We start from the raw sequence: 20,770 nt of genomic DNA on the forward strand, positions 1-20,770 counted from the left end.
GGGGACTCTGAGCTATGGATTACTGGCTAGGTGACACCATGGGGGATGGGCAGCTAATAAAGCTGATGAAGTTACATCCTACTGGTGGCCATATGGCCCCAGCTGTCTCTCTGAAAGGATAGTCCTCTTTCATTGCAGATAGATACATCCCAAAAATGTTTGCTTCCCTGGATATGCCACGGGAGGAATGTAGGGCTAAGTGACAAGTAGGGCTAAGCAATAAGCAGAAATACCCCACCAATATTTAGTATGCACAAGCACAGATGAGGGTACCTTCTTGACCACAAAGCCTTTAGTCTTTGTAAAAACTATAGAGGACAACTTTGGGGAAATTGCAGCAATCTCCAAATTGAAGAGTGGGTCTGTTTTAATCAAAATGCCTTCCCCTGCCAAGGCACAGGCACTACTTGCTTGTAACAAGCTGGGTGATATACTGGTGACTTCGCAATCATTTTCCGCAGAGACCTGCTCTGACAGTGTGATGAGCTACACACACACTTGGAGTGACACAGTGTACACTTTGTCAGTCATGTACATAGGGAGCCAATGGACAATACTCACTACCAGTGCCTTTGTCTTTGCATGCGATTGATTGCTTGAAAAGTTCAGCAATGGTATTCTGATGTGATGTGAAACTGTGTGTGTCCCCTCCTCCTCCTCCTCATGCAGTGCTTAAAGTGCTCGAAGTTGTTGCAATGATAGCCCCATCTATAGATAGTGGAGAAGTGCTGCATGCAAGCACTCCCTGTGCCCCTCCCCCCATCTGTGTAAACTGAAAAGCACTATTTTTCCTGCTGACCAGATTGCGCTGTTTTCCAGAGGGAGAAGAAAATAAAAGAATAAAAGTCTCTGGACCAAATTGGTTACCAAGAGGCCAAGAAGTACTGCAAGCAGCTGCACCCAGCATGTGTAACAGTGTCATATGCTACAGTTTATTGCCCCCTTTGGTGAGAGTACTTCAAACCGTTACACCAACTACAGTGGGCTCTTGGGATCGCTCTACCCTGCCTGCCCCCTGATGGTTTAGGGCTCCCCTCTTGATGCTTCCCCCACATCTACTTTGGGATTGATGGCTTCCCACCCACCAGGGACATTTGTCCCCACTCCCAGCCAGATATGAATAAACTTACTCTGGCATCTCTTGCCCGGCAGGGGTCCCTTGGAGCACTTCCTTCCAAGATTTCTGCCAGTCTGCAACTGGACTCCAGTGAGTGGCTGAAGGAACTACAGGTTGTTAGTTGCATGGCTTTGTAATCATTGTCCTTACCTGAAACTGATACAGAGAAGACCTCACCATACTCAAAATCCTCTGAGGAGAGGAGAGACAAGGAAAAGTCCTCAGAGGACATTTTGGTGGCCTCCATGCCACCAGATCTCACCTGTTCCACTCCTGCGTTTGGAGATTCCAGTGGCCCCTGAGGCCCTGGTTCACACCACACAACAGAACCTGGAACATACTTATACTGATGCCATAATCCCGTGGCAGCAGGTAACCCCAGTGAATAATACGCCTCCTTGGTCTGTTCATGACCTCAGTGTGTCAACATTATTCTCCAGTAAAATTGTACCAGTTTTTTTCAATCAGTTGGCTTAGCTACAACATGTTTTAAACACTTCCCCTGCCCCCCTTCACTACCCTTCAGGAGACTTGGCTTCCAGAAATGCCAACTCCAGCCCTTTGCAGGTGCAGGGGTTATTATAAGAATCATGCTGCCTATGACAGTGTCAGGCAGAGTTTGCACGTATTTTCTGGATGCACCAAACTGACTTGTGCCTCTTCACACACCTTTGGAGGCTGTTTCTGTATGAGTAAGGGCATTTCAGGATATTACCACCTGCAATGTTTACTTCACTCCCAATGGTGAAGTGTCTCAGAACATGTTGTTTGCATTGGTTTCTCAGCTCCCCCACTTTTCCTAATCTTGGATGATTTCGGTGCACATAACCTTTGGTGGTGTGGAACCACAATCACTGGCCACAGTAAAAACTTAAATGTAATGGCATTACTTGACCTTTACCTCTTGAGTACTGATACTCCCATACTCTCCAGTGTGGTGCACAGAATTTTCTCAGCCATTGATCTTTCAATTTGCATCCCTTGGCTTCTCCCATCCATCCACTGGAGGATCCACAATGACCTGTGTGGCAAAGATGATTTCCCATTCTTCCTATCCCTCCCTCAGCAGCACTCCCTCGGACATCTGTGCAGTTAGGCTCTGAACAGTGTTGACTGGGGCACTTTCACCTCTGCTGTTGCCCTTGGCTCCATGCCATATGGAGATATCAATGAGGCAGTCCAGCATGAAACTACAGCTATTCTTTTGGCAGCTGATTTGGTGATCACTTTTCCTTGGTCCTGTCCCAATGGAAGACAGCAACTTGGTCGTCTTCAGAAATTGCAGAGGCCATTAGAGATAGTAGGTGGGCTCTCCAATGTCGGAAACAGCACCCATCAATGGAATAACACATTGCCTTTTAGCAGCTCTGTTCCCAGGTCTGCCACCTAATAAAACAGAAATGAGAATGCTATGAATGGTACATTCCAATCATTGGACAATGTTCCTCTCCTTCATAGGTTTGGGTTGTGATCAGACATCTCTATGGGTATGAGTACCACATACCACCACGTGCACCTGGTATTACCTCTAATAGCACTGTCTACAGTAATCCAGATGCTGTTGCCAAACATTCTGCTCCGTATAATGCTCAAGCCTCAGTGTCTGGAAATTATCAACCTGCCTTTTGTGCTCAAAAACAACTGATGCAGTGAAAGCAATTATCTCTTACTGCACACCAACTGGAGTTGTCTAATGCTCCATTCAGCGAGTGGGAATTTGTGTCCTAGCCCACTGCCCTGATACAGCCCTTGGGCCAGACTGCATCCACAACAAAATGATCAGGTGTCTACCAGTGGACTTTCAGTATCCTATCCTTTCCATCTCTAAAAGCATTTGGAGCAAGTTTCCATTGCAATCAGGAGAAAGCATCAGTGTCCCAGTGCTGAAACTAGGTGAGCAGCCTCTAGTGATGGACAGTCATCACCCAGTAAGTCTCGCCAATCTTCTCTGTGAGTTGCTTAAACGCATGGTGAGCTAGTGGTTGTGTTGGCTCCTTGAGTCTCGGGGTCTTCTGGCTCCTTCCCAGGGTGGTTTTCACCAAGCCTGTTCCACTACTGATCATCTGGTTTACCGGGAATCTGCCATCTAAACAGCTTTTGCTGAGGGTAAACACATTATAGCCAACTTCTTTGACCTATAAAAGACTTAAAGACACCACATCCTTGCTATCTTATGTGAGTGCGGTCTCCAGGGTCCACTCCAAATTTTTTTAATATTCAGAACTTCCTGTCAAACAGTATGTTGGGTTCATACCTCAGTGGCTACTTGGTTTTATGTTTTATTCATGAAAGGGAAAGGGGGAGGGCTTTTGCCACTCTCTTTAAGGGAGGGCCACTTCACCTTATTGGCTCACTGAGGGGTGGCAGAACACACTGTTACCGCCAGTGTCCAGACTGAGCTGCATCTGTCTGGTCCAGCCTGGTCTTCACTCTATCTGCTCTTTTACTCTTCTTCTACCCGCTCATGTGATCTGTTAGACTTTTTTTTTATCTTTGGTATGTTTGTGCTTCTTTTGCCCTGTCCTTGTTAGTCTTTCCTACCCAATTTCTGAGTAGTGTACCACTGGTAGGTGGAGGGGGCTGGGGGATGCATGCCCCCTCATTGCAATCTGATTTTGTGGCTTCCAGCTCCTCCCTAGATGGAGCACCTTGCCTGGCTTTCTTCCTGTGTCTCCCTTCCTTCTTCTTGTCTCTTATCTCAGCTTTTTTGACATTTCGTAGACCTTGAGGTTTTCTTCCCTTGGATTCTGCGCAGTAAGATCTCTGATCGACATTCATGTGACCTGTTTCTTCAAGGAAAGAGGAAGAAGTAATTTGATCCCTTTAATCACTCATCCATCCAACCAAGCACATGCTGCTATCAATTGTCATACAATTCAGGGAGAGTTCTACTACATTTTTTAACAATAGAGGTTATAAGGGTTTCAATTTACTGTTGTTGACTACAGTACCTGGTAGATGGCTTTAATGTGACATATCTGTCACCAGTCCAATATTGTAAAAAAAAAAAACTCTTTGCCAGGCAAAATATAAGAACCGCATTGTCAGACTGGTGGTATTGATCAGTACTTAAAGGGTATGAAAGTCAACCAGTGGAAAGTCCAGGATGGAATATCTAAGATGTTACAAAAGGTATAAATTCTGACTCCTGTAAGGATGACCCTTGAGGACAAGCACCATGAAAAGACTGTTTAAGAGAGAGCTTGTGGGTAAAGCTTTCTTCAGAAAACCTGCACACATGACCATTCTCTCCAACTCCTGCAGCCAGAATAAAACTCTAACACTGAATAAAAGCAGCAATTCATAGAGGGGCAGTACAGGAAGGGGGGAGAGGGTAGGGAGAAATGATCATCATAATAAAATACGAGAAATCAGAGCTTGAATGGAAAGATTTAGGTGTTCCTTCTCCTACACGCCATTCGAGATTGGAATGGTAGAGTGGTAGTACGAAAATGGTTCAATGAACCCTCTGCCAGGCACTTGAGTGTGAATTGCAGAGTAACCATGTAGATGTAGATGTAGAGGGATAGCATGGTATTGGTGGGGAGAGCAGAAAGCTGTCTGGCAGAGCAAACAGTGATGAGATGGCAGCAGGACAAGGCTTCCAGGTGCAGTGTCAAAGGCTGTGGGAGGGGGAAGAGGGGAAACAGGGAGTGGGAAAGGAAAGGACCAGAGAAGGGACAAAGATCAGTGAGTAGTTTGAAGGAAGTGATAGGACAGAGGTAGTGGAAACTGTTGGAGGGCATGGGGGCAGTGGGTTATCATAGGTTGATGACAGTATAATTTGGGGAGTGGAGAGTGTGTCTTAATGACTCCCATCTGCACAGTTCAGGAAAAACTAGTGGTGGAGGGGAGGATCCAGATGGCCCAAGTTGTGAAGCAGCTGCAGAAATCATGTAGGTTATGTTCAGCTGCATGTTGTGCTGCAGGGTGGTGCACTCAACCCTAGGCCACAGTGTAGTGGTAGGGGCCATTCATCCTGATGCACATCTGGTCAGCTGTCATACTATTATAAAAAGGTTTTCAAAACTTGGCAGCAGAGATGGTATGACATTGCTGCATTCACATATGGCCTGGCTTATTATGGGGAACAATAAGCCTGTGACAAGACTGGATTAGGAAGTGCTGGATGGGTGGAGTGAGCAGGTCTCCCACCTAGGTCCTGCACAGAGATACAATCCTGGCAGTAAGAGGTTGGGGGTGGCAGAGGGATGGGCTAGAATGTCTGCAGAGACTGGCTGGGCAAAGGAATACTATTTTAGGAAGGTTGGGGAGGATCTTGGGTAGGATGCCCTTCATATCATGGCATGATGATAGATGATACCTGATGAAGGATGTGATTCAATTGTTTTGGGTGGGGGGTGGGGGGGTGGGAGGGGCTATTGGCTTCTTTTTAGCTGGTTATTTGGGGTGGGTGTATGGCATGGTAAATCTGTTAGCAGATTAGGTCTGGAGTATACTGCACCCCTGTCAAGGCCTTTGGGAGACCGTCAGTGTACAGGGCAACTGAATTCTTATCACTGCAGATAAAGCATCCCTGGGTAGCCAGGCTGTATGGGAGGCATTTTTTGATGTGGAAGAGATGGCTGCTGTCAAAATGCAGCTACTATTGATGGGTTTAATGTGTACAGTGTGTGAAAGGTGGCATGCTGGGTTGAGCAGGACCATGTGGAGAGTATGGGAGAGGTGGTGTTGAGGTTGTGAAAGCTTGAGGATAGGATGTCTTGGCCATGAATCCAGATTTGTGAAGATATCAATGAGCACTAACCAGACCAGGAATTTGGACTTAGGAAGGCTAGGAAGCTTTCCTAAAGGTAGCCCATAGCCAGGTTGGCTTAAGAGGGTGCCATGCAGATGTCCATTGCTGTGCCACAGATGTGTTGGCATACATTCCCTTCAGAGTAGTAGTAGTTGTGTGTTAGGATAAAGTTAGTAAGGTGAATGAGGTAGGAGGTTTGGAGTCTGAAGGCTGTAGGCAGTGGTAGTTTCCAATAGTGGCAAGATGGTCATGAGGGATGTTCTTCTACAGGCAAGCAGCATCAACAGTGATGAGTAGGGACCCAGGAGGTAGAGAGAGATGGGGATGGTGGAGAGTTGATGAAGGAAATGGTTGGTATCTTCAGCATTGGAGGCTAGATTTTGAGCAATTAGTTGGAGGTGTGGGCCAGTGAATGCTGAAATTCTTTCAGTGGTGTCCCAATAACCAGCCACAATGTGGTGCCCAGGATTGTTGGGTTTATGGATTTTGGGGAACATAAGGTGTCATAAGGATGAAGAGGGAAACAGATACAGGGGAGAGGTTCTAGGAAGGGCCTAAGGTGTTACACAGGGATTGGAGGTTATGTTGGACTTGGGGGACGGGATCAGTCAGAATTCATAGGTGTAGAAGTTGATAATTGGCAGAGGCCTGCCACCAGGTAGTGACAGTGATTTAGAACATTAGTGGAACATTTATATGCAGGTAGGACAAGGCCAGGATCGTTCTTGAGGCTTTGTATGGCTGTCTTTTCTTCCACTGAAAGGTTGGTGAATAGCTACCACCAAACTTATAATAGTTTCCATTCTCTCTGACCTATCACCACCTCCCAATTCATGTCCCTTCACTCTTTGTGTACCACTCTCCTTCAACACAGCCACCATTCATTTGGCAGCCTTGTCCTGCTGCCTTCTCATTTCTCCATGCTTCACCAGACAGCACTTTTCTCTCTCCTTTTCTGTACCCTGGTATCCCTCCCCCTACCCAACTCCAGATTGCTGCTTTTGTTCAACATGACAACTGCTTTCTGGCTGCAGCAGCTGAAGGCAGTGGCCATGTGTGCATGAGTTGTGCATGAGGTGTGCCTGCTTGTGTGAATGGGTGTGTTCTGTTTTCCCCAATGAGTTTTTGGCCAAAAGCTGCATGTTTAACAGTCTTTTTGTTGCTTGCCTGCAACTCATTAGTAGGAATCCATCCTTTTCATAATATTGTTGAAGCATAAGAAATGGTAGCTGGCATGTTGAGCCATGATTGTCACTGGTATACATCATTAAAATAACTTCAAGATTCACTAGTGTGCATCCAGCCATGCTAGAAATACTCTGAATGCACCTACAAAACCAGCAATACAATGGGCACAGGATGCTCAAGAAAGTTATGGTTTGGCCTGTAACTGTTCCCTACTGCTCAATTTGCTGAAATGGTCATGTTGTTATAGTATATGCAATATCCTTATTTATAACTCATGCAAATAAGTTTCCATTAATCTAAAATTGATGCCATTAGATAACTGAATCAAAATAACTCAAATGTAAGTAACTTCAACTAATTAATAATTATTATATAAATTATTTCTTTGTGTGCAACTGATGATAAAACAATTCTATGATGTATGTATGTTTGAATACAGAAGTAAAATTTGTTTGTAAAATAAGAGTAAACACTTCTTGTTTGAAACACCATTGCTCAAGCAACTGAAGAAGACTGGCAGTGCACATTAGTGTGTTTAATCAGTTGATAGTAACTACAATATTTTGGTGGAAATAATAATACAAGTGTATTTCTGTAGCAAATGCTAAGAATATTTGTGAAATTAATTTTATTTTTTTCCTCCACAGGCAGAAAACAAAGGATCTACTGCATCAGAATATGGACTGGTATTTGGTATATTTGAACTAGTTTCATTCATCAGCAGTCCAATATTAGGAAAATATGTAAGTATGAACCTGTTGATCATAACTTTTGTTACAAACTTGGCCTTATATTAGACAGTTAACACTAATGAAATGGACTCAGATCTACCCACATAATTAAAATATTGTGATTTTAAAGTGTCCTTGAGAACTAATGTTATTTTGGTGTTTGCAGCTCAGTAAATGTTCTTATTTTATTTCATTAAAGTGACTACAGACTAAAAAACGAGCTGGAAATAACTTTTGTGATTCCCTGGAGCCATTTATTATTATTGTTGTTATTATTGCAAAATTAATTTAGCACCATATGAAGAATGCATGCTTGGTATGTAGCTAATCACTTGCAGGACATGGCAATAGGATGAAAAAGAGTTTTTTGTGTGTGTGTGTGTGTGTGTGTGTGTGTGTGTGTGTGTGTGTGTGTGTGTGTGTCTGAAGATATTTATTTCTGCATTGAAAATCTCTTAATCATTCATTGTCACTGATGTATGGTGACCACCTAAAACATGTTTGTATGGTTTCACCTTAACTCATAATTCACTAACACTCTGTTTTCTGTAAATGCAGTCTTGAAGGAAAACATTACAGCATGTGTAACAAGCAAGTAAAGGTCTACCATAACAGAAGCATTCACTGCAGCCAACATCTATAAACAATAGTAACAAAATATTGACTATTGCTCCTCCATTTAACTTTACTTTACTTCTTTGACCTAACTATTACTGTAAAAAGAGCTTAAATACTAATACTTGCATAAGCTGCATGTTGCTTCTAAGTAAGGTACTAAATTCCTTTTGTTTCTTGTAAAATTGTCCTACTAAGATATGGCTATAAAACTGGAGGGAAATATTTTCTAAGCTGCAAAGCTTTGAACTGAATGCTGATAGTAAGCACATTAAAACAATACATACATGGCAGTTTAAGCTATTTCTTTTTTCTTCAGATGAATGCTGTTGGTGCTAAGCTACTTCTAAATTCTGGAGTTTGCCTTGCTGCTGTCTGTGCCATCCTTTTTGGGTAAGAGTTTTGTTAACAGATACAAACTATAAATTTGAACTGCAGTTTCTACAATTAAACTATAGTTTCTCTTCCTCTTTAGTTAAAACCTCTGGGATTAGTGGTAGTTGTCAGTCTAGTAAACTACTTACTGATGTTTTGTCCCATCTGCAGGAGGTATAATTGAAAATGTCTGCCATAAGTGGGGATGAAATGTCAGAGTAGCTTCATAGATGGACCATGGCCACTCGGTGTGGTAGTTTTAACTAAGATGAACATCGGCCCTAGAAGCCTTCATAGTATTTTAGATTATTTACTTCATTCACTTAAGTTATCCATGAGAGAAGAATGAGGAGGTGGCTGAATCACACATTTGGTGTACACTTTTCACTTTGATCAAAATAACTGAGTATTCAGTGGGATGAGTGGTAAGGATCAGCTGCCAGCCATTCTTTCATTCTTTGTTTCTTTTAATCTTCTCCCTTTCTCCCTTTCTCCCTTCCCAAGTGCCATGGGCTAGATGGATTGCCTGTTTGATAGGTATATACAGAGTTCTATCAGGCATGACTGGCTGCAGATAAGTTTTCCAAAAAGAGATTTAAACTGTTTTGTTAGGTGGCATTGTGTGAATCGTTACGCATTATAAATGGAAATTGTGTTTCTTCTTTTGCCAGAGATAAGTATGAGTGTGCTCTTGGCTGGATAGTTTTTCTTTAAGGCGAGCAGTATAACAAAATGAGTGCTGAACATTTAATGAGATCCATTAAAATTTGAATTCTACACTTGGTAATGGATGTCACTAATTTACTTGGTAAAATGTGGATTTCATGCAACTTTGCATGGAAAAAATAATTCTCTGGATTAAAATAGCAATTTTGCTCAAATGCTGCTTTTGATGGTCGCAAAAGTCTACAAAAGCTGTAAAAAGGAAGAGAGATGTCTACTTAAAATGTCTAGTTCCTGTGTTCCCTCAAGTACATAAATTCATTAAAAGTAACAAAAAGAACCTTCCAGGGAGAAATAGCACACATCTAGCTAAAGAAAATTTTAAAATCTTAAAGGGTTTATTTTAATTTAACAATGCCACTAAGTTCATGTTTCTCAAAGCAAATAAATAGTTCCAAGGGAGCTTCTCAGTGAGAATAATTAATTATGCTGACTTTGTATGTGTTGTCGGACATAAATAAGTTACACAGGTTATCATTTAATATGTGACAATTACTATATCTGGTACTTGCAGCTCTTTAATGCAACTTGGTTTAATATAGCAACTGATGATTATCTTCACTTTGACTTTGGAAATTTCAAGGCATGCTGTTAGTGAACACCAGCCTTATTGGAAAAGGTGTCTGATATTGCTGTTTACAAGGGAACTTTTACTCATTACATGTGTTCAGCCATAGTGATTATCACATGTGCAACTCTAGGCTGTTCTTCTGGAAAGTCATCAAAAGGTTTAGTTCTACAGAAGGCCCTCCGATGGCAATTGATCTCTATTCTTGGTGAGTTCCAGGGCTCAGAAATAGTCTACACTGATGACTCAAGGGTTAATGGTCACATTGGCTTCACTTGTGCTCTTGCTGGACAAATTGAACAGTGCTCCTTGCCGAATGGCTGCAGTGTTTTCATTGCAGAATTTGTAGCAATATTTCATGCTCTTGAGCACATCTGCTCATGCACATGCGAGTCCTTCACTCTTAAGCAGCCTACAAGCCTTCACCAGTGCTTCCTTTGGTAATGACTATCCAGGAGGCACTTTATGCTCTTGAAAACGGTGGACATTGTGTCCTGCATTTGGACCCCGGGACATGCTGGGATCCCAGGCAATTAACTTAATGACTGGCTGACCAAACATGCTACTGGTAAACCAGCTCTGGAGATCAGCCTGCCAGAGACTGATCTACAGTCAGTCTTACGCCGTAAAATTTTTGGGATCTGGGATACTGAATGGTGCACACTCAGTACACCAAATAATCTGTGTGTTATTAACGAGACAATGAATGTGTGGTGGTCATCCAGGCAAGCCACTCACAAGGATTCCATTGTCCTTTGTCAGCTCTGCATCAGCCATACTTGGCTGACCCTCCCTCCCTCCCTCGATTTTAATGTGTTGCAGAGTGGCCGGCTCATCCATTTTTATTCTTGCAATCAGCCAGCCCAGGCCATCTGCAATGTTATTTTAATACTTCCCCTACTTTTCCTGTCAGTGCATATCGTCTCCTTTCGGGTAGCTTCTTTCGTTTTCTCTTTGAGTGTGCTTCTCAGTCAGTTTTCTGACTTTTTTACTTTCGCTGTTTCCTTTTGGGAATAGTTTTAACCTAAGACATGCATGAAGCAAAAGGGACTGATGACCCAGTAGTTTGGTCCCTTTACTCCCGAAAGAAACCAACCAACTTACCGCTCACTGATATAACTACATTGTTTTTTCAGTTTCTTATTATCTCACGTGGCAACATAGGTGTGCTCACACGACTTTAATCATTAATGTGCAGTAATTGACAGTTTGTGTCAGGTATAACTTTTTTTGTGGCATATTAGCATATAAGTTATGGTATGACTAATTTAGATATGTCGATTAAAAATGTTTCTTCTTGTTACAGGCTGCTGGCTTTTGTGCAGGGTCATGTTCCTTTCATAGCACTCTCGTTTGTAGTCAGAATAGCTGAAGCCCTTGGTTCTTCAGCAGCTGTAACTGCTGCTTTTTCAATTACAGCAATGATGTTTCCACATTCAGTGGCAACAACATTTGTAAGTGAGACACTCGTATATCATTCTCTTAAAATTTAAATGAGCATGCTCTCTTGAAACATATTTTTTGCAGGCGACACTGGAAGTCTTTTACGGACTGGGGTACATTGCTGGACCATCAATTGGAGGAGTTCTGTATTCTGTAAGTAGCAACATTAATTGGTGTTGACTGTGGCAAATATTCACTTAATTAAATTCAATACCTTTCTTTCACAGCTTGGAGGATATGTTCTCCCATTTGTAGTGATGGGATCTATTACAGCTCTAGCGGGCCTATTGATATACTGTATTCTTCCACCATTAGAAATTGGTGAGGATGTTCAGCAAAAAGGTGAGTTCTAAAAGTAAAGAAAGCATTTTTTTTTTGCAACAATACAATCATATACTGAAATTGGATTTCTTCATTTTCAGGACAGTTAATGAAAATTCTGAAAGTTCCTGCAGTTGTGTTGGACATAATATGTATAATTGGCACATCAATGAGTATGGGTTTCAATTCATCTACACTGGAGCCCCACCTGAGGGAGGTAATTGTCACAACAGTGTGTAAAAGCCTGAGTTGGCTCTTGAGGTAGTTGATATCACTTTGAACTGAGTGAAAACGTATGAATAATAACGTGCATAAGAAACCAATAATCCCAAACTTGTAGTCTAATTCATTTTGTATGTTATAATAAGTAATAAGAAGTATTATGACAACACCATCTCAGTGTAAAAAATGTAAAGTATTTGGTGAGTGGGGAAACACACAAACAAGATGGTGAACCTGTAACTCGTACCCCTTTGGAGAAAGATTGAGAAGATGTAAACACAGGTGCCAAAAGGTGTTGGTAGTTTGTTGTCAATAGGATGGATGGTTACAACATAAGGTAGCTGTGGGTAGAGGACCCATATAATGAAAGTAGAAAGAAGAAATCGGAATCTAATTTAAGCAGAACAAAATTGAAGCAGTAGCAAGGCTAGACTGTGGTGGTGGAGTCTCTCAGAGGCCTGAGAATAAGATAGATTGTATCTATGAGTTTTCTATATTTAATATCCTGATCTAATGCTGAATATATCTCAAATGTACTGGGTTGTCCTTAACCAAGTTTATAATACTGTTACTATGCTGAGTTAAAATCTGAATGACATACAGAAAGAAAAGGCTGGCTGAAAGAAATTGTTTAAGTGAAACAGAGCACAATACAAAAAGCTTTAAGTTATAACAGAATGAAGTTTGAGGCAAGAATTGAATTCATACTTGTAATTTACAAAATCAAATATTTTTTAGAGACTGTAAAGGTTTTTGATAAGAATTTAGAAACATGGGTTGATACTACAAATCATATTGATAAAGTATGGTCCTGGAAAATTGTACATGGCTTCAATATGAGCTCCTGCAGTGTAAGTTTTATCTTACAGGGGGAGAGTTTCCATTTTTATCGTATCACATAATTGTCCAGTTTTTCATAAAGTGTCAGGAATATTTGTAATGAAATATTAAGGGATTCCACTGCATTTAGCTCATGTATTTCACATATAGAAGTTATAGCTTCTTTACTACCACAAAGCTTTCGCTTGGTGAGACCTTGAAAGGTGTCCATACACTCAGCATCTAAAAGTGATTGCAGTAATTTTTATTTTAATAAATTGGTAAAGATTCTTGTAATAGTCTTCACAGAATTTGTAAATGTTTAATATTCTAATTCTGTAGAAGGGCGGTAGCTTGGTGGCTAATGGCAGTAATATTACTTTAAAATGGTATAGGATGCTGAGACTAGTAACAAAACAGATAGATAAGTAAAACAAAAACTTCATTGTTAATTGTTAGTCCTCAGTTCCTGACGTGGTGTGCACATAAGAAGGTAGGCATCAGAAAAGTGGACAGTGAACCTTGTGATGCATCCAGGACCTTTTCTACCACTAGGCAAGACCAGGTGGCCACCTTGTTGTTGTGGTCTTCAGTCCTGAAACTGGTTTGATGCAGCTCTCCATGCTACTTTATCCTGTGCAAGCCTCTTCATTTCCCAGTACTTCCTGCAACCTACATCCTTCTGAATCTGCTTAGTGTATTCATCTCTTGGTCTCCCTCTGACTTTCACCCTCCACTCTGCCCTCCATTGCTAAATTTGTGATCCCTTGATGCCTCGGAACATGTCCTACGAACCGGTCCCTTCTTGTAAAGTTGTGCCACAAACTCCTCCTCCCCAATTCCATTCAATACCTCCTCATTAGTTATGTGATCTACCCACCTAATCTTCAGCATTCTCCTGCAGCACCACATTTCGAAATCTTCTATTCTCTTCTTGTCCAAACTATTTATCGTCCATGTTTCACTTCCATACATGGCTACACTCCATGCAAATACTTCCAGAAATGACTTCCTGACACTTAAATCTATACTCGATGTTAACAAATTTCTCTTCTTCAGAAACGCTTTCCTTACCATCGCCAGTCTACATTTTATACCTTCTCTACTTCGACCATCATCAGTGATTTTGCTTCCCAAATAGCAAAATTTTATTGGTGGCAAAGATTGGAAAAAATAATTTCAAATCAAACAGCAAAAAATAGAGCAAATGAGAAGGCAAAATAAAGTGGAGGGAAAATTAAAACAACAAATTATTTTCAAAAAAATGCATAACAGTTACTTAATAAGCACTTACTTACTTCGGTGACTCTGAATGTTGACAAAGGTGAGATTTATTCTGCATTCTAAAAATATTTCCATTAACACAGAAATGAAATAACACCACAATTATCCAGATGACTTAATTTGATGCTTTGGTATGTTTGCCATCAGTATAGCATAATTTTTAACCCTCGAGCAGGCACGCCATTTTTCGTAACACGAGCAGGTGCGCGGCACACTTCGTACACATGAAAAGAATAGCTTTCCTTATGTTACCAAGGTAAGTCATGTATGATCAAAATCACAGTTTAATCTTAGTTCATTTCAACAAGGAGAAAATAACTTACAAACTACTGTTTTATTAAACAAGAATGAAATAAATTTTCACTACATCTATCTGCTGCCAAGGACTGGTGTTAAAGACAGCAATGATGCATTCGAAGCATTAAACAGTGCATTTGCATCAGATCTCAGTCAGCTGCTTATTCAGTAACTATCTATCATGTAGACAACTACCTCAATGTGAGATTAGGTTGCTAGTTCCTCACTGGGGTAATTTTTTTAAATGCTCAAACTTTTTTCTCACCAAGCTTGCTTTGTATTTTATTACTCCTGCTCCCTTGGACATACGACAATGCAATTTATCGCTGTTACCTGAAGCAGTACTGAAGGCATAAGTACAGGTTTGCAATTGTGAAAAAAATGGAACCATACAAAATCATTTTATTTTTGGTTGGTACACTTTATACGCAGGCACGTCCGCTCGAGAGTTAAATTTGAGGAAAAATTCATCCACACCAGAAAATAATTCTACACTTTTTAGTCCATTTTTTGCAAATAAATAATTGATGCCAAATTTGGATGGGCTGATGTACTCAGATGAGTTCTAGTTTAAAATATTCAGCACGTATGTCTCATTTAAATTACTCTGGGAAATTGGTGGTGGTGGTGGTGGTGGTGGTGGTGGTGGTGGTGGTGGTGGTGGTGGTGGTGGTGGTGGTGGTGGGAGATGGATTCAGATGTTTTTTCTTGGTAGCAGTGCTGAAAGGCTTAAACTGGTAGGGCTTTTAACATGTCAATCACATTATTTTGGATGTTCTCCAGAGTCCCAAAATAACATCCTTGTAAGAGTCTTTCCAATTTGGAGAAAGTCACAAGGACTCTGATTAGGTGAATAGTGGGGCTGTGAAACGGGAATGCCTTTAAAGATAAATTCCGTGATAGAAGTGGCCATATGACATGTGGTGTTGTCATGATACAGCATCATCTTGTCTGTGGTGTCCAGCCTCACTTAAGACACCCTTCCCTTGAACCTTTCAAGGACATCTTCATAAAACACTTCGTTGATAGTTTAGTTTGTCCAGGAGGAACAGATTCCTTACGTAATATACCCTTATTGTCAAAATAGCAAATCAGCAAGGTCTAGATCTTTCATCTGCTCATTCAAGCTTTTTTTCAGTTCGGGTGGTGTCCTTGTGCCACTCCCCACTTTGCCAGATTTTCTCAGGACAATCTTATAAATCCAGGATTCATCGTTTGTGATCACACGACTGAACTGTTCGTGGTCATTGGCAATCCTCTCAAGATCAATGCGTACTTTTCTTTGGTATCTTTCTGGACAGCTGTGAGATGTTTTGGCACAAACATTTTGAATTTGCGAAACTTATATCAAAATTTTTATGTGCGGTGAAAGTGTTCAATAGGCCATCCTCATTCTTATTGTTAAATGTTGGCCTGATCTAACAAGAGCATGCACACATTTGTAGTTTCATCAGATTTGAAGTTGGTCTCCCTGAGTGGGGTTCCTCTTCATGTTCTCAGCCTTCCAAAAATGATTTGTGCAAGTGAAAAACTTGTGTTCTTGACAATGAATGCTCTCCATAGGCCTGTTCCAACTTATCAGAGGTCACCCTCATGGATTCCCTGGGTTTAACAAAAAACTTGCATAATGTTGCTCTAAGTTCTGCTGTTCCATTTTTGTAACATGTAACAAAAACACAACTTCACTGATGGCTTTCTCAAAACTCGCATGATGGCTGTATGGAGCTGAAAATTGGACTGATGGGATGAACACTCTGGTCTAAACAAGTGTAATAACACAATGTTGTCAGATCACTCCCAGTGTTGTCAGTTTCATTATTTTTCCTCACACACCTCATAGTACACTTGAACAAATGCAATTCATGTTTTGTGAGGTGCACAATACCTAAATTTATTTGAAGTAATATCAGTGGCAGTGTGTTTTGTTAGCAATCTGTGTGTCCTTGCTAGTCTCTTGTTGAATCTGTCTATTCGACAGTAAATTGTGTTGGCACAGCAGGTGCACATGGTCAGTTTGAGTTGAGTGCTGTTAAGTGAGGATTGTTGGTGATGTAGACAACAGTAGAGCAGCAACAACACATTTGGAAAATCACCAATGGGTACTACTGTGCAAAAGAGTACTCTACTGAGGTGAAATATATTTGGCAAAATGTAAATTACATTATTTAGTTCCACACAGATTACCACTAAAAATCATTAATACAAAATTAAAATACTGGGTGATGACTTGTCACATGTTCTTTTAAATTTATACAAGCATCGCTGCTCTTTCCTTTCAGCATTTCTGCTGACCAAATAAACTTAATAACTTTCTAAAAGTTTTGTGTTATTAATAAGTACCTTTCTGTTTCAGTTCAAATTGCCTCCTTTTGCTCTTGGATTTGTATTTATCATAAGTGGTGGGATTTATGCATTGACAGCTCCATTTGTTGGAAGACTGTGTGACAAAAGAATATACCCAAAGAAATTGATGGCAGTTGGAAATATTCTAATTATTATTAGCTTTTCATTAATTGGACCTGCTCCTTTCATACCAGTGCCAACGTAAGTAATGCCATTGAAATGTAGCTTTGAAGTTTTGCTTTCACTTCACTTTCTTTGATCATTAATAATTTAAAATTTGATGTACAAAAAATAGTCAAATATTAAACAGCATTATAAATTCTCATGCTTTTTTTCTCTCCTCCACTTTTCTCTACATGTGACACGGATTACACAATTATCTCTGCTGGTCTTAAGCTGTCCTGTTTTTGTCTTCCTCACTATTAGCTGATCCAACTGTTATGTTCTACTGACTTCATTTGCACCAATTATTACAAAAATCATGACAGCAAATTTAAACAGCTTAGCTAATTTGATGCGATATTCAGAAATGTATAAGACAACCAAAAACACTTTCTCAATTCTGAGTTAAGAAATCTTGCCTTACAGGAAGCTGTGGCTGTGTATTCTTGGGCTGATAATCCATGGATTTGGAATAGCATGTACACTTGTCCCATGTTTCATAGATGCACTAAGATCAGCTGTGTACGTATAAAGTCTTACTTTACTCTTTTAGATATGTTACCATAATGTCTGGTTTTAGTGCTGTGTATGTTGCAACTTTTCATGTTTTGCAGTAAATGGGGTATGGCAGATGATCTGACAACATATGGGCTTGTTTCTGGTATTTGGGCAGCTTCATTTGCCCTTGGAGATTTCATAGGACCTTCTGTAGCTGGAGTTCTTTTTGATACAGTTGGGTTCAGGACAGGAACTCTCTTCATAATTGTATTCCAGATAATTGTGGTAAGTAATGATGTGTTGAAGCATCACCAGAATATAGTGATATTTGTAACAAGTAATACTGTTACATAGTAATGGTGATAACTGCCAAGTAGCCATGTTTGTTAACATGACTGCTTCCAGCATGAGGCAGGTTTTCTGGCACTGGATCCAATGCATCTGGTAGATTAATTATGAATGATTGATGTGATCAGCCTGGATGTGGTTTTTAGGCAATTTCCCATATCCTACTGATTGAATAACATTCTGGTTCCCATATTCTGCCTCAGATATATGCTATGCAGACACACAAAACACGTTCTCACACTTGCACACAAAATTTAATATATACATAAGCACATTGGGTACACTGCTTCTGAATCCACCACTGATAATCTTGTGTTTAGTCAGACTTAATGTCGGCAGTAGTGATGGTACAAACATTGAAAATCCAACTACTGTTGGAACAATAATAGCCTTAAATTACATCCACATATACATTGGCGAAGTACTGGCACAGGGTACATCAGATTGTACCACACATTAGGATTTCTTAATATTTCATACATGTATGCAAAAACTACTACATTAAATAACAGCTGTAATCAGTTATCAGTGACTGAAGGACTGTTGAGTTCTGTTGACTGCTAGAGGAAAGGGTAAAATTTTAAAGAAACTTCTAATGTTTCACATATGAGGAAAAGGGGACTTAAAAGTTCTGCCACGTGGCTTCAAATGCCATCTGTGGTTCCTACAGGCAGCTGGCTGATTTTGTGAAGACAGCTGGTCTTACCTAGGGATTGGAAGCAGAGCTGTTGGTCTGCAGCATACTTTCTGGAATCAGTCATTGTCCTCTGGTTTGGAGCCGAGTGGAAGGCTTAAACGAGAGGCTCATACTGATTATCTTGGATACAGATTTCTTGATCACTGCTATCACCTGGAGAATTTTAGGACTTTCCTTAATAGGTCATGTGTGCACTACATGCAGAAAGTAGTTATTAGTGTAGTGGACTGTGTGTGGTGTGCATACATGTGGTTTTTTTAAATAGAGAAACACCCTTACAAGCCTGCTAAGATCTGTTCTGATTCCAGACAAGGTAGCATTAATCATAGCTGTTCAGAGAAAGAAAATGTTAACTTTGCCTATGGAAAGTTCCCAAACTAGTCACACTTATAAACAGCAACAGTGCCCACAGAGGACAGAAAGCTGGCTGAAACCAGATGTTAGTGGCAATGAATTCTAAACTCGGATTGGAATGTATGTCACAAAGATAGGTTAAATGCTGATGGTGAAGTGTGTTTATGGTCAGAAAAAAATATCTAGCGTGATTAGTATAGATTCTGAATATGAAGTAATTAGGGTGAACAAAAGTGTTAACGGTGGATCAAACACGGCCATTGGATGCTTTTGAAGATTTCCTGCCTCAAGAACATAGTGATGAAGCTTCACATTAATTTCTTGGTAATGTTGTAGTACTGGATGGAGATTTCAATTCAGCGGCTACAGACATGGAGACTAGAGTAATAAGAGTGGGTAGTAGGAACAGAGAATCATGTGAAATTGTTTTGAATGTCTTACCTGAAATGACTTTGAGCAGTCAGTCACAGAACTGACATGTGAAGGTAACATCTTGGAACTGCTAGTAGGAATCAGACATAAGTTTTATAACTCACTGTACAACAGGAAATCAGTGCTAATAAGGCTGTGAATAGCAATATAAATAAATGTAGGAAGATCTTTCTCCATAGCAAGAGTGACAGAGTACAAATTTAGAGAAAATTTCATCTCCAGTGATGATAGGTATCAGTTGACAATTAGATCATTTTACTGTAAGCTTTAGTCAGGTATGTGCTAGGAAATTAGGGATGAAAAAGACCCAATTTGGTTAGACAGCCATGTTAGAAAGCTGCTACAAAAGCAGAGAATGCTTTGATGCAAATTGAAATGTAGCCAAAGCCAAAATCAGTGTACAGAGAGTGATGTGTGGAGTGTTCAACATATTCAGAATTCTCCATAATGGCACTGAAACAGAAAAAGCCAAAATACTAAGTCTTTCCCCAAAACTTTTGACATAAGATTGCACTGTAGTATGTTCTTCAAATTTTCACACACATGACAAAATGGCTGATATAAAAATAAGTGATAGAAAAGCAACTGAAATTGCTGAACAGAGGGAAGGGCACTGGACCTGATGGGATACCAATAAGATACTATACTGAGTATGGGAAAGGACTTACACCCCTCTAGTAGCAGCATACCATAGGTCTCTGGAAGAACAAAGTGTTCCTGATTATTGGAGAAAAACACAGATCATTCCCATTTTTCAATAAGTGTCATTGAATAGAGGCATGAAACTGTGGGTCAATAAGGAAGTCTTTACAATAACTTTTAATTTTATTATTAAACTAGTATAATTTTAATTAAAGCAGTTAAGTATAATAGACCTGGCTGCTTGGTCTGCAGCATCTGCTTCTGACTGAAATGCATACTGTTTGATGTCATTTGCCTCCACACTATCACTGTGAAACACATCTCTGACTTCTGTTTCAAAGTTGTGGAGAACTGCAGCAGCCACAATAACATTCACACAGAGTTGGTTTAAATAGCATTGTTTCAGTGAGAATTTGGAAAAATTTGTTTGAAACACTGAACGCTCGCTCTATTACACATCTTGTGACAATATGAGCTCTATTGTAGTGCTGTTTGGCTCTTGTGTGGGCTCGAAACACAGGCATCATAAGATGTTTGGAGAGAGCATATCTACTATCTCAAACAAGCAACCAATTGTATTGTCCATTTTCAAATTCTGCAGAAACTCTGCTATTGTCCCAAATGCATGCATCATGCATGAAACCTGGCCAACAGCTTACCACATTCAAAATCTTCATATTGGCATCACAGGTGATATGTGTATTGATAAAAAATATATACTTGGGCTTTCTGTGTAGTTCTACTTGTGCTCCAGAAGGACAAAGTATGGGTATATGTACATAATCTGTGGTCCCTCTGACATTTGGGAATCCACCAGTTCAACAGAATTCCA

The 20,770-nt window shown here is 40.3% G+C and overlaps 1 protein-coding gene across 2 annotated transcripts in view; it reads left to right on the plus strand.

The window, feature by feature from the left end:
* LOC124596036 (MFS-type transporter SLC18B1-like) overlaps positions 1-20,770 on the plus strand; it is a 126,954-nt gene that overhangs the window by 93,425 nt on the left and 12,759 nt on the right. For both annotated transcript variants that reach the window (XM_047135003.1, XM_047135004.1), the window contains exons 3-11: positions 7,712-7,807; positions 8,730-8,803; positions 11,383-11,530; positions 11,604-11,672; positions 11,747-11,861; positions 11,942-12,057; positions 16,816-17,006; positions 17,394-17,489; positions 17,582-17,750. In XM_047135003.1, the coding sequence (XP_046990959.1) occupies positions 7,712-7,807; positions 8,730-8,803; positions 11,383-11,530; positions 11,604-11,672; positions 11,747-11,861; positions 11,942-12,057; positions 16,816-17,006; positions 17,394-17,489; positions 17,582-17,750 (1,074 nt within the window). The remainder of the gene's footprint in view (positions 1-7,711; positions 7,808-8,729; positions 8,804-11,382; positions 11,531-11,603; positions 11,673-11,746; positions 11,862-11,941; positions 12,058-16,815; positions 17,007-17,393; positions 17,490-17,581; positions 17,751-20,770) is intronic.

Source organism: Schistocerca americana, chromosome 2 (genome assembly GCF_021461395.2).
Source record: "Schistocerca americana isolate TAMUIC-IGC-003095 chromosome 2, iqSchAmer2.1, whole genome shotgun sequence".
Classification (NCBI taxonomy): domain Eukaryota; kingdom Metazoa; phylum Arthropoda; class Insecta; order Orthoptera; family Acrididae; genus Schistocerca; species Schistocerca americana.